General features: G+C 39.7%; 1 protein-coding gene across 1 annotated transcript; it reads right to left on the reverse strand.

The window, feature by feature from the left end:
- Positions 1–7,816: 7,816 nt before the first annotated feature.
- LOC140763133 (auxin transporter-like protein 5) lies at positions 7,817–11,837 on the reverse strand. The gene is made up of 7 exons (XM_073101195.1): positions 11,388–11,837; positions 11,104–11,289; positions 10,887–10,999; positions 10,617–10,800; positions 10,432–10,529; positions 8,461–8,926; positions 7,817–8,383 (listed from the first exon to the last, which is right to left on the reverse strand). Exons 1-7 carry the CDS (start codon positions 11,562–11,564, stop codon positions 8,051–8,053), a joined length of 1,557 nt encoding a protein of 518 aa, XP_072957296.1. The 5' UTR covers positions 11,565–11,837; the 3' UTR covers positions 7,817–8,050.
- Between the last annotated feature and the right edge of the window lie 2,004 nt (positions 11,838–13,841).

The raw sequence follows: 13,841 nt of genomic DNA on the forward strand, positions 1-13,841 counted from the left end.
GGAGGTAAACGCTATATATTCTTAATAGTCGATGATTACTCCAGATATACCTGGGTTGTCTTTCTACGTGAGAAGTCTGAAACCTTTGATGTTTTTAAATCACTATGCTTAAAATTGCAGAATAAAAAATCTACAACCCTAGTTAGGATTCGTTCTGATCATGGTAGAGAATATGAAAATGAAAATTTTTCTATATTTTGCGATTCTCTTGGTATTCAACATGAGTTTTCAGCTCCTATAACTCCACAACAGAATGGGATTGTTGAAAGAAAAAATCGAGTTATGTAGGAAATGGCTAGGGTTATGCTTCATGCTAAAAAGGTTACTCAAAGGTTTTGGGCAGAGGCGGTCAATACAGTGGTACATGTGATAAATCGTGTTTATCTAAGATCAGGTACAAATATGACTGCTTATGAAATCTGGAAAGGTAAGAAACCTAGTGTTAAATATTTTCGAGTTTTTGGTAGTAATATGACTGCATTGTTAGACGATTCTTGGATTAATGCTATGCATGAGGAATTAGAGCAATTTTCTAGGAATGATGTTTGATATTTAGTTCCTAGACCTAAGAATGTGAACGTCATTGGAACAAAATGGATTTACAAGAATAAAAGTGATGAACATGGCAATATAGTTCGAAATAAAGCTAGACTAGTAGCACAGGGATACACTCAGGTTGAGGGTATAGATTTTGATGAGACATTTGCTCCTATTGCTAGATTAGAGTCTATTCGTATACTGCTTGCTATTGTTTGTCATTTAAAATTTAAATTGTTTCAAATGGATGTTAAAAGTGCTTTCTTGAATGGTATCCTGAATGAAGATGTTTATGTGGAACAACCTAAGGGTTTCGAAGATCAAAAATTTCCTTCTCATATTTTTAAATTAAAAAAGGCTCTTTACGAGCTAAAACAAGCTCCAAGAGCTTGGTATGAGAAGTTGACCACCTTTTTAGTGAATGCGGGGTTCACTCGAGGGGGAGTGGACAAGACATTATTCACTAGACGTGAAAACAAGAGTTTAGTTGTGGCACAAATATATGTGGATGACACTGTCTTCGGGGCGACGAGTCAATTATTAGCTAAGGAGTTTGCAGATCTCATGCACAGTCATTTTGAGATAAGTATGATGGGTGAGTTGAAGTTCTTTTTAGAGCTTCAAATTACTCAATTGGAGAGAGGGATTTTTATCGCTCAAACCAAGTATGTTAAGGATCTTGTGACTAAATTTGGTTTAGAAAATGCAAAACATGCTAGAACTCCTATGAGTACAACTACCAAACTAGGTAAGGACATGTCAGGAAAAAGTGTTGATTAGACAGTGTATAGGAGCATGATTGGTAGCCTTTTGTACTTAACTGCTAGTAGACCTAACATTGCATTTAGTGTCGGTGTGTGTGCTAGGTTTCAGTCTGAACCTAAGGAGTCATATTTGTTTGCTGTGAAACGTATCATAAAATATGTCAGTGGCACAGTTGATTAAGGTATCTGGTTTACTTATGACTCGGGTGCTATCATATCGGTATACACAGATTCTGATTGGGCAGGTTCATGTGATGATAGAAAAAGTACTTTAGGTGGATGTTTTTATGTTGGAAACAATCTGGTTGCTTGGCACAGTAAGAAACAAAACTCAATATCTTTATCTACTGCGGAGGCCGAGTACATTGCAGCAGGGAGTTGTTGTTCTCAGTTACTATGGATGAAACAGATGGTCAAGGATTATGACATTGAACAAGATACTATGGTGCTTTATTGTGACAACATGAGTGCTATTAATATATCGAAAAATCCTATTCAACACTCGTGTACAAAACATATTGATATCCGACATCATTTTATACGCGAGTTAGTTGAAGACAAAACAATAGCACTAGAACATGTTGAGATCGAGAAACAGTTGGGTGACTTGTTTACAAAACCTTTAGATTTACAGAGATTTTAGTATCTTCATACTTCTTTAGGGATTTGTGCTTTGGACTAATTTTATTGGGATTTGTGTTCTTTTTAGTTTGCGAGTTTCTTTCGTTTCTTTTTTAGGTTCTCTTTTACTCTGAAATTTTCTTTGGTTTTAGTTTCAGTTTTGTCGAGAGTTTTTGTCATATAAAAAAAAAATTGATGCACTCCTAGATTCAATAATATACTCTTGACATAAAAATATGATTTTTCTTTTGATTATGAGTTATTATAGTCAATTTTGTCATCTTGTAGTATATTGTTTCAATTTTTTATTTTGTCACTCCCTCGACTTCTATAATAATAAATTTTTAATGCCTCATAACGTATGTGTATTCTTGTGTGAGCATGATATCATGAATATTTTTTTTAAATAGCTCTCTATTAACTTTGATTTGCACAGCTTGACCTCATGCTTAGTTATCAAATATATTTTTATAAAAGATCAATGAAAAGGGCTACAATGACTTAGTGTGAAAGCCGTCTTGTTTCGAGTCCAGTTTGACTCAGTACATTATTTGCAAATTTAAAAAAAAATGATATATGTGAATTTCTTCTTGCACATCGTTTGATTTGTACTACAAGAAAAGGGCTACCTACTCATGTGTGAAAGCCATCATTGCACATATATGTTTCAGTAAAAAAAAATACAGGAAAAATTCATATTGTGTTATGGAGAATAAGTCGAAAAGTGCAAAATTTCTATACTAAGTCGGTTTGACTACTGTGTTGCATCATTGTTTATATAGTAAAGTTTGTTTAATAAGATTGGTTCATGTTTTCTATGCTCATCTTGCATATGCATATCGTTATGATCAATCAAGATTAATGTAATTTTGAGTGATGCATTCGAATTGATTATAATATGCTTTTGATGATTTGATTGATCTTGTATGACTTATTTCATTTGATTGTCATATTCTATGTCTTGAATATATTTTGGAATTCTAGCAGTGCATCTCCAAAAAGATTTTTAACTTGTTTTTAGTTTAAAAAAAAAAAAGGGCGTTCGAACGAGGATTCTTGAGTTCGAACGCGGCGCGTTCGAACGCACTCGTGGTTTCTTTAAATATTGCGTTCGAACCCAAGGGTTTCATCTTCCATTTTCCAAACCCTAAAAACCCTTCATTTTTCCCTTCTCAAATCTTCAAGATCTTGGTGTTTTTCATCGAATTTTTCACTTCAAATCCTTTTTGAGGGTAGATCTCCTCCGGATCTAGTGTCTTTCAACCAAAATTTTGAGTTTCTCCTCACATTTGCAAGGTATGATCATCCATTATTTTTCCTAGTTTTTTTTTTATTCAATAAACATGCTTGATCTTGAGTGATTTTGTGCGTTCTCAACTTTTGATCACGTTAATTTTAAACTCTTGATGGTTCTTGTGAGATTGAACGTGATATCTTAGCGTTTTTCAAGTGAAAGATGTTTTTCCTTTTGGGGTTTCATGGTTTCTACCATTTTTTTTTTGGAATTCTTGCTATTTTTTGGTTGCTTTGGACATGTATTGAATATTGCAACATGTTTTCTTCTCAAGAATGCCTAAAAAAACGACAGTGACCAAGAAACCAAGGCCGCCTTCGTCGCCATCCTCGGCTCTCAAGTTTTCTTCAACAACGGTTGTGGGTCGCTACAAACATAATTTTGGCACCCGTCCTGTTATCTGTGAAAGACCCGTGGTTATATCTGATTTTTCTGAATTGGGGATTGAACAGATCTTTACTGAACGAGGGTGGTTATCAGTGTGTTGGATGAGCGGGACTGCTTATGTGGAAGTTGTTCGAAAATTTTTTAGTAATGCCACGATTTTCAATCACTGTATACGTTCTATTGTTCGTGGTGTATCTATATACCTGGATTCCGATGTTATTCGTGCTGAACTGCGTCTGCCTGATGGTGAGTTCCAATATCCGACGTCTGCTCCACTTCCTGATGTCAATGAATATGCCGATACAGTCCTGATCAAAAGGGAACGTTGGAAAGGTAACATGATGCCGCATGCAAGGCTGACATCTGTGGCTCGCATGCTTCACCTCTTTTGTCTGTACAATATTACCCCCAAGACTCAACATTCCAGTATTAGTCTGGATCGTGCATTTCTTCTTCATGCCATGTTATCGGGAGTCTCTATTGACTTAGCTGCAGTGATCTATGATTCGATTCTCTCAGCTGCACAGAAAGAAGCACCTCGTGAGGGATTACCATTTGGCATTTTTCTTACAAATTTGTGCATTCAGAGTGGGGTGCGAGTGGATACTTCGGAACCTTCTCTAACTTCACAGAAACCATTGGATCGGATTACTCTGAAGCGGAGTCAAGCTCACGACCAGTCGTCTCCTCTCAAACCATCCTCTTCCGCCGCTGGTAGGTCATCGCACCTCGACAGTTCTGATGATAGCTCTGCCGATGACTCATCTCCCATTGAGGGGGAGTTACCACAATACTCGGACCGGTTCAATCAACTTAGTACTCAAGTACAGGATCTCCATTCAGCGGTGAATGATTTACGTACTGAGCAAGTCCGTCAGGGAACTGTACTTGATTTCATGTTGACGATTCTTCATCGTCAGTTTCCTCCGAGTTTCTAGTCTTTGGCATTTGTAACAAAAAAGGGGAGAGTGTCTTAGTGTTTAGGTGTCTAGGTGTGTAGGGGGAGTATGGGCATAGGGGGAGTTTAGTGGAGTTTACTTGATGGTTGAACTTTGCTTTGTCTTAGTGTCGTTGGCATTTGAACTTAACTTGAAGTAATTGTGATAACGTGTGTTTAATCTTTGTCTGTTTAAATTTTTGCTCTTGTCAGAACTTGTGTTTTGATTTTTTTTATTTCAAGTTATTTTCACTTGATCTTGGATTGGTATATGTTTCCTTGCAGGGATTGATGTGCAAAATATTCTAGACTTGTTGATTGCTCAGTTTGAAGTCATTGTAATATCTTGTAACCTAGGTGTTTTGTCACAAATTGCCAAAGGGGGAGATTGTTAGGTTTTTTATTTGTTGGCAATTTTGTACAAAATATTCTAAGTGTATTTTTTCATGTATATGAGCTTTACACAAGTCTAGAATATTACTGGTGTGAAGAATTAAAAGATCATTGGAGAAAAGCCGTCGCGTTCTCACCGCGTTCACAAACGCGTTCGAACGCGGGCACTGCGTTCACATAGACAGAGAGCCGCGTTCAGAAGTGCGTTCGAACGCGGGCACTGCGTTCACACAGACAGAGAGCCGCGTTCACAAGCACGTTCGAACGCGGGCACTGCGTTCACACAGACAGAGAGCCGCGTTCACAAACGCGTTCGAACGCAGGTACTGCGTTCACACAGACCGAGAGCAGCGTTCACAAACGCATTCGAACGCAACCTGAAGAATTCAAGCTGTCGCGTTCGAACGCACTTGGGCCCGTTCGAACGCACCTGAGATTAAGTTAGGCCGTTCGAACGTACTCGGGCCGCGTTCGAATGCGGGTACTGCGTTCACACAAACCGAGAGCAGCGTTCACAAACGCGTTCGAACGCAACCTGAAGAATTCAAGTTGTCGCGTTCGAATGCACTTGGGCCCGTTCGAACGCACCTGAGATTAAGTCAGGCCGTTCGAACGCACTCCGGCCGCGTTCGAACGCACCTATAAAGTTTGCAATTTATTGGATTTTCGTGAGTACGAATATGACTTGGATTTGACTCTATCTTGGAGATCTTATATAAGGATAGTGTTGCCCTAACCTAGGGCAGTTGAAGAAGATTATTCAAGGGGACTTTTGGGAGGCTACATCGGTTCTTCAACAAACAAGGCCCTTCGCATCTACAAATCTTAATCTTTCGTCTTAAGGGCTATCTAGAAGAAAGATCAATCTCGAGGGCTACTCAGATTGGACTTCAATCACAAGAAGCAGTGAATCGTGGGTTCTAGCGATTAAGACTGAGAGGAACAAAGTCGTTTGGATCGACGGGTTGTTTTGTGAGTCAGTCTTGTAACTGCTACTATCATAGTGATTGGTTTTGATCCGAGTTTGGATCCGTGGTTTTTTTCCCGTTTGGGTTTTCCACGTTAAAATCTTGGCGTTCATCTCTACTTTCGTTTTTAATATTTCTTCCGACTTTTACTTAAGCGAACGAGAAATATCATTGCCTAAAGGTTAGATATATACGTGTGTCTAGGGGTTTTTCACAATTTCCACTTACAAAGAGGCAAGTGAAGGAATGGTGGACAAAGGAGAGTACCGATGAAGGGGTCTAAGGTGATGGCTGCAGAATCTAAGGGCAAGGTGGCTGGAAGAGGCATGAGTAGCTGGTGTGTAAGGCGCTAACTATAATGATAGAGGTTGGGAGTCCTCACCGTGTTGGGTTCTTGTACGAAGAAGAAGAGTCAGTGATAAGAGTTGACGATGAGCGACAAAGAGGAGGTGGCTGGAGGAGGTTGCCTCGGAGATGGGCAGTGGAGACGAAGTGGATCGCTAGCTACCTCATAGCTCACGGCTAGAGGGTGGTGGAGGTGACAAAGAGGAGATTCCGACCAGAGGCGCCGATGACGGGACGATGGAGACAAACAGAGAGGTAAGGGGAAGAAAAGAAAGAGAGAAAAGGGAGAGAGGGAAGGAAGGAGGAAGAAAACTAGGACGACGGAGGCTTGTGGAGAACGGCGAAAAGAAGAGGAAGGGGCGACTACACCAAGAGATGGTGGGAAGAAGAAAGAGGGAGAGGAAGACAGGGAAAAAGAGTAAGAGAAGAAGAGCCCCTCCTCTCCACCTAGGCACATGGCTAGGGCCTAGGGCCAGTAAAAACTGCAGTAAAAACGACAAATGGTACATTTACAATACTAGATATATCTTCTGTTAATGTTCATAGTGAGTAAAGACTCGACTCTAGAAGGAATGAACCAAGTTTCTCTCTCTGATGTTATGTCTAATTATACAGACTGACAGCCTATTTATAGAAGTAAACAGGCTTGACGAAAAGATGCAAAATGTCACCGAATGGATGCACCATTTCGAGTCTAAAACTAATTAATAGTTACATTGTGAAGGGATGCATCATTTCGGGTTGAGTTTAACCAACTAACTGACTGATTAACTATTTATCGAATGGACACACCACTTCGATCCCGAATCAAACCAGAATTGAACCCGTATCAGAAATTAAAATTGGACTTGACCCGTGCGTGCGAACCGAACCGAGCCGGGCGGCGCGCGTGTGTGAGTTAAGTTGCATAGTAACCTTTACCTACAAAATAGGTACCCCTTTTGGGGCCCAAATCCCATAAGAAGTTTGTTACTTATATACCATACTAACATTTCTCAAATATTCAATATGGTACTAAACTTACTTTTCTTTATTTTCCATTGCCATGATACCCACTTTAGAGCCAATTTTTATTCATTTCTCTTCGTGGATTTGACTAAGTGAATATTTGACAATAAAGTACATTTTGAGCTAAATTAATTCCACCATTAAACCATCATTAATAATGTGTGGGCCCCACTTAAAACTTAGCTCAAAATTTATAAAAAATTCATGTCAAATACATGAAATTACCAACAGCACCTAAGGAATGAAATCAGACTGCGGATTGGGTTGTTTATAATGGGAAACTACATAAAATACATAAAGAATGGGTTTGCCCTCAGAATTTTGCTGATATACTCAATGATACTTGTTGCATTATATTCTTACTTTTAAAAGACTTGATGATGATCCGTATGCCAGTGTAACTAGCTGAATTACTTCTTTCCTTTAATCAGAACGATAAGAATTAAGTTAAGCATAAATTTTGCATGTACGAAACAAGAAAAAACAAAGTACTCTCCAAATGATAGAAATAAATGCCAATAATGCATAATAAAAAAACATAAAAAGCTACATGAGAAGAAGATAAATTAAGAGCCTAGTGATGCTTGATGCTGCCGCAATATATTTTTCATTCACAGAAAGTGGAAGTACAGCAGAGTAGCTTGTAGTAATCACCTCATAACTTCTCTACTAGTAAAATCAACACAAGCTACTTCAGCAAAACGAAGCACGAAGTTCTAAGAAAAACTGAATGAATCTCAAAATGCTCTCATCTAACTTCCGTGAGCGAGGCTTGACTGTTCGAGAACATATCAGATTACGGGCTATAATGGTGATGGTGACCATGGTGGACAACATAAGAAGGGGAGGGCGATGTACTAGTAACAGTTGGTGTTGTATAGTGATGAGCACCGCTGGGGAATGGCGTGGTAGAGTTAGGAGTGATGGAAGGTAGGGGAAGAGCTGGTGGTGGGCATTGATAACACTTGGTAAATAGGCCAAAGGTGTTGATCTGGTGTACGAAGTTAGTCATGCTAGCCCAGCCACCGAACCCAAATCCGACCACCAGCACCCATCCCACCACGAACACATTAATCGTGTACGTCCCTATCCACCTTCCGACGAACCTTGGCGGTTGCTCCACCGCATTCTGCAATGGATTAAAGATCATATTAAAATCTTAAAAGCATCTTCTACTACTGAGACTGAGTAACATGATTGGCATACTTCACGGGCTTGAGCGGACCGGAATGTAAACATGTGCGCCAGCGCAGGGATAACGTACACGGTGAAGCTGACAAGTAGGGCTCCGACTGCAGAGTTGATGGGCCCAAAGAACGGAAAGATGATAGCCAGGAACCAGATCGGTATAACGACCGGGAGGCGGACGGCGGCCCGCTTGCAAAGGCTGGGGCAGTCGTGGACGCCGATGGCCTTTTCCCAGACGAAGTACAGTGGAGTGCAAGCGAATCCAAACGTGATAAATTGGTGGATTAACATGAGCACCACTGCGGCGTCCCGGAAACCGGTCCTAGGCAGCAGAGCGAAAGCATTGGCGTGTGTCAAGAGAGCGTCACCAAAGGCCCAGTACACGCTCGCCGCGGAAGGCAGCGTCAGGGTAAGAACGTACAGCGTTGCCACGAGGTAGATGGCTTTAAATTTTTGGGGACGCCACATCGCATGCATTATCTCTCTGCAAGCATGGCCCCATCAATATTGGTTAGACGAACTATATATTAGTATAATATGATAGTCAACTTTGCAAAGTTAAACCTCTCTAGAACTTCAACACATTTACTTATCAGATGTCCAATTTATAAATAAGTTAAAGAGAAGGTTTTCCTTTTGAATAAGACATAAATGTAAAGCAAGCTCCTTTTGTCTCGGTTAAAGTGAAAGATCTCATTCAAATGTTAAAGTAAATGCAGCTTAAAAATTTAATAGCATTTGGAGCCAGGCAGCTCTGTACTCAGGCAATAGGAATCTTGTTGGCTTGGGCTGTAAACGAACAGATACTAGTTTTTACTCACGATTGGGGTTTCTACTGAGTTAATTTGTGCAAGTAAATAGGTGTTTGTCGTTCTCTGTTTAGGTAGTACAAAGAAATGCTACTGCAAAAGCACAAGGCTGACAGAAGCTTTAGCTGCTATGGAGCAAGCTTGTTTGACTGTCCAAAACCATGAATGTTGTAGGGAGATCGAAGTGGTAAGACATCAGAGATGAGAGGCTTTGTAAGACTGGAGGTATGAGAAAAAGAAAGGGTGAGAGAAGCTAGTATTTTTTGAAATGTGAACAGTGAAAGTTATGGGATTAGGTCCAATTGTGTGATCAGGAGAATGACTTTAGAACAGTTACTCCATAAAGAAGAAAAGGAAATTAAGAAGGTGATGAAGATTTTTTAAGTGGTAAAAAAAAAAACTTCAGCAAGTTTGGCAGGAAAACTGTTTTGAAATATTTCATATGCGGAAAAAGACAAGAAAAAAGACCATGAAGTGGACACGACTATGTAAAGTGAACAGCAGAAGCTCTCATTAGTAGGTGAAGAACAAATTATATCTTCTTCATTGTTGCGTTATTTTATGAGTAGATAATTTAAAATTCGTGCCGTGCTTACTAAGTAGGAAATAAAACTGTATTATTAATCAATACCCTTTCTGATGCAGTAGTCAAAGTAGATAATAAACAAAATTAAAGCAATATATATATATATATATATAGCAAACATGGTTTCCACAAGGGCTTTTTGCAAATAACAACCTAGTTTCTACTTATTTTGGAAAAATTGAAAAAACTTGTCCCTTTTAGATATATGCAAATCGACTCCACTTATATATTTATATATTTGCAAAACACTCCACGCCATCTTCCCAGGTTTATAGTTAGGATAGATTATATATATATATATATAGAGAGAGAGAGAGAGAGAAAGAGAGAGAGAGAGAGAGAGAGAGAGAGAGAGAGAGATGACTATTATCGAGGTGACTATTCCGTATGAGCTAAGGAGAGGTGACTACTATCGAGGAGTCCATTAGCTCGTAAGGTTGAAAAAGGTAAGTAGTTTTTACCATAAGCTTAAAATTTCTGGGTTATCGGCAAAACAACACGCTTTTACATACTATTCTATGTTTTGAGCTGTAGGTTTTGCTTTGTCTTTTCGTCTACCACTTAATTTTGGAATAGAAAGTGCTGTCGCCTTACACTGTAACAGCGTGCCCACCGAATGTGTAGAGAATGTTTGTCGCGCCAGTAAAGTAGAGGACTAGCTTGGTTGGACCCGAATGTTTCACCCCTTCCACCTGCATGTTCGAAACTCCACTATTCAGTCATAAATTTAAGTAGCAGAGAGAGAGAGAGAACTAATTATTCATAAAAACTATGTATACCTGACCATGGAGGAGGGATGCAATAGTGAGGTACCAAGCTGTGTAAGTAGTCATGACCAGCCCTAGAAAAGACCAAATTCTGTAGTTGTGGAAAGAGGGGATGAACACTGTAGTTGCGCAACAAGCCCCAAATATATATGTCCATGTTCTCTTGTCCAGCTTGTCGTTGATGTAATATATGTTGCTGCCCACACAACGAGCAAGAAAATAGATCAGCTCTAATATCTCATTGGTCACTAGAAAAGTAACTAAAGCAAGAGTAGAAAGTACCTAGCACAAGCAATGAGCTGAATGACAGATCCAAAGAGAAGGAAAGTGCAGTTGAAAGCTAAACCGGCATTCCTCCAGTGCTTCCCAAGAAGTCCATCTAACACCTCAAACCACTAGGTTTCCATAAAGTGATTAAGGTCAGAAAGAAGAACAGTGAAAAAAGAGTAATAATGCACATTAATACATAGGATAGATGAGAAATTAGTAATATCTATACCTGGATGACATGGTGTCTGAAATCCACCTTCTCCCTCTCTTTCCTGCTCCTGTACTCCACGTAGAGAATGCTAATAAGATAAGCCGTCCAACTACCCAACAAGCCATAGAACAGTTGGAATAGGATCCCACTTAGCATCCCCAGTTGTGAGAAGGAATAAGGTAAAGTAAGAAGCACTTGTGCGACCTGAGAAGCAAATCAAAACCACCAGAGTATTAATCCACTCGAGTTGGGCTGGTAAACAAAGAAGTAGAAAGAAGGAAGTATTGCATACTGTGCTGCACCTGGTTGGAGGCGCAGCTGAACCATGCATCATAGGCGGATCCACCGTGCCAGAGGAGGCTGGAGATATGGGATTTAATTGCGGCCTTGGTTTTGCCCTCCTGCTCCATTTCCATGTATCGCCCCACCACTACTGTTTCCACCACCTTGTCGTCGGTTCCATTTATGCTCGACTCCATCTCTTTTCTCCTATATATTTAGTATCCTTCAGTTGTTAATTATCCTCTTCTCTTCTTGCTTCTTCCTTGTGTGACAAGTGTAGAGGGTGTTGCTTGGAGCACTCCAACTCTCCAAGAAGGAAGGGAAGGGGTTGGGCTTTTATTTATATCGGAAAAATAGATGAGCTCCCCCTCTCTCTCTCTCTACTTCCTTTGCAACCTTGCGGCAGAGATAGAAAAAAGAGAGAGTGTGTGTGTTAAAGGAATTATGGAAATTTTGGAAGTATTGGAAGGAAAGCGCAATGGTTATGACAGTTGGTTTTCAATTTACTCAACATTATATATATGATTAGCTTAGCCTATACTCATCATGTGAGCGTGCCTACTGGACAGCACGAGCGGTTCGCCCGGTTCGTGAGCAAAATTCCAATGTCGCTACCTAGGCCGGCATGGCTCGTGCTTTATTGTTAATATTTTACGAAGCTCTTCTTGGTCAATTGATTTGGACTGTGTAGTCCTGCCTAACCCAAAGATTAGATTGGACTAATTTAAATTAAGTAAAAATTCTGGTTCTACTATTTCTTAACGAGGATCCAACCATTCGACAGCCAATGCAAGACAGTTCATTTTCATGGGCCAACTGGCCGATAAATCCCAAAGACAGTATTTGAGTACAGAGAATCTATGCCCTCCACTTTTAAGACACGAATAGGACTTGTATATTATCACATGAGAACGGAAAGCAGTAAAGAAAGCCTAAAAGAAGTGCAAGAGGGAGGACAGCTTTGAAATGAAAAAGATTAATGGAATAAAATGAAAAGTTGGAAGACCACATGATTGCTCCCAAGGTGAGCGTGTTATGTTTACGAGGAGGCGAGGAGCTGCAAAGGCCGAGATGCCTCCCAAACTCTCAAGCCGGCCCCCCAAAGACTCTTTACACCACTTCGGGGTTTAGGGGAAGGACAAAAATTTTTAAAGGGAGTGGGGAACGTTATGTTGCGGGCCCGCTGGACGATCAAGTGTTCGGGGCAGTCCGCCCAGGGCGAAGGGTAAAATTGCTCACATGCATCTTTCATTAGTTTTTTCTTTCAAAGCATGCACCATTCATTAGTTTTATATTTATATTTATTTTTTATTATTTAAGAGTTCAAAGATTAAAGATGAATATGATGAAAGGTCAATATTATCTTAACACAAAAGTAATTATGCTCCATTAAACTTTTAGCTAACATATATACAAGGCCATCCACTCTATTTATGCCGTCAAGCTATTGCTCTTAGCTAATCACCGCCAACCTAAATGTTTCACCCCTTCCACCCCTTGTAGTATGATTATTTCTGAACTTATCAGACTAGCCCTAAAGGCTTATATGACTTAAATTATGACTTGCCTTAGAGGCTTATATACTTTTATGAGACTTATCTTAGTGACTTACATGACTTAATTAGACTGATATACCTTATTAGAGTCTTTTCTTATTACATTAGTTATTTATTTTTATTAGAATAAATTTTCTATAGATCGCGTTTGAATACGGTAGGGGGTGCGTTTGAATGCATTTGTGAATACCTGCATCAGGTTCGCAAAAATAGAGAACGCAAAATGTGCGTTCGAACCTGGTCGGGCGCGTTTGAACACCTACATCACGTTCACACATACAGAGAATGCCTTTTGTGCGTTCGAACGCGATCGGGTGTATTTGAACGCGTTCAAACGCGATCGGCGGGAATCTTCTAAAATTAGGGTTAATAATTGTATTTTGGCTTATTGGCTAGCCTTTATAAAGATGTGGATGGTAGCCAAAATTATTATGCTATTAGATTATTGATTTTTTGCCTTCAATCTTCTCTCTATTCTCTCTACCCTATCTCCCTCCTCCCTTTTCACCAACCTACCACCTCTATCGTTGGCAAAGTCTCTCCTAACTTCTAATCTCCCTCATCTATCAAGTCCTCCCTCTTCCTTAGGATCTTGACTACTTTCCTTTCATCTTTATCCCTTAACAACATCCACTATCCACCCTCATCTCCATTATCATCCATAACTATAACATCCACTCCACCCGTCATCATCACAATCATCCGCACTATATCATATTTTTGTCTTAGTTTTAGTTCGAATCTGTGAAAGGCATAAATACAAAAATTGTAGATTAGGGAGGTACGGATCAATTTCACCTAGTTTCATAATTTTGTGACTACAAGAGAATATTTGGTGAATATTTTTCCTAGGTTGCGCGGACAAGTTCTTACAATAAATCCAGATCTTGAAAGAATTGTTCCTTAGGCTATCATAGA

The sequence above is a fragment of the Typha angustifolia genome, chromosome 7 (genome assembly GCF_048772165.1).
Source record: "Typha angustifolia cultivar Huaian chromosome 7, ASM4877216v1, whole genome shotgun sequence".
NCBI classification, from domain to species: Eukaryota; Viridiplantae; Streptophyta; class Magnoliopsida; order Poales; family Typhaceae; genus Typha; species Typha angustifolia.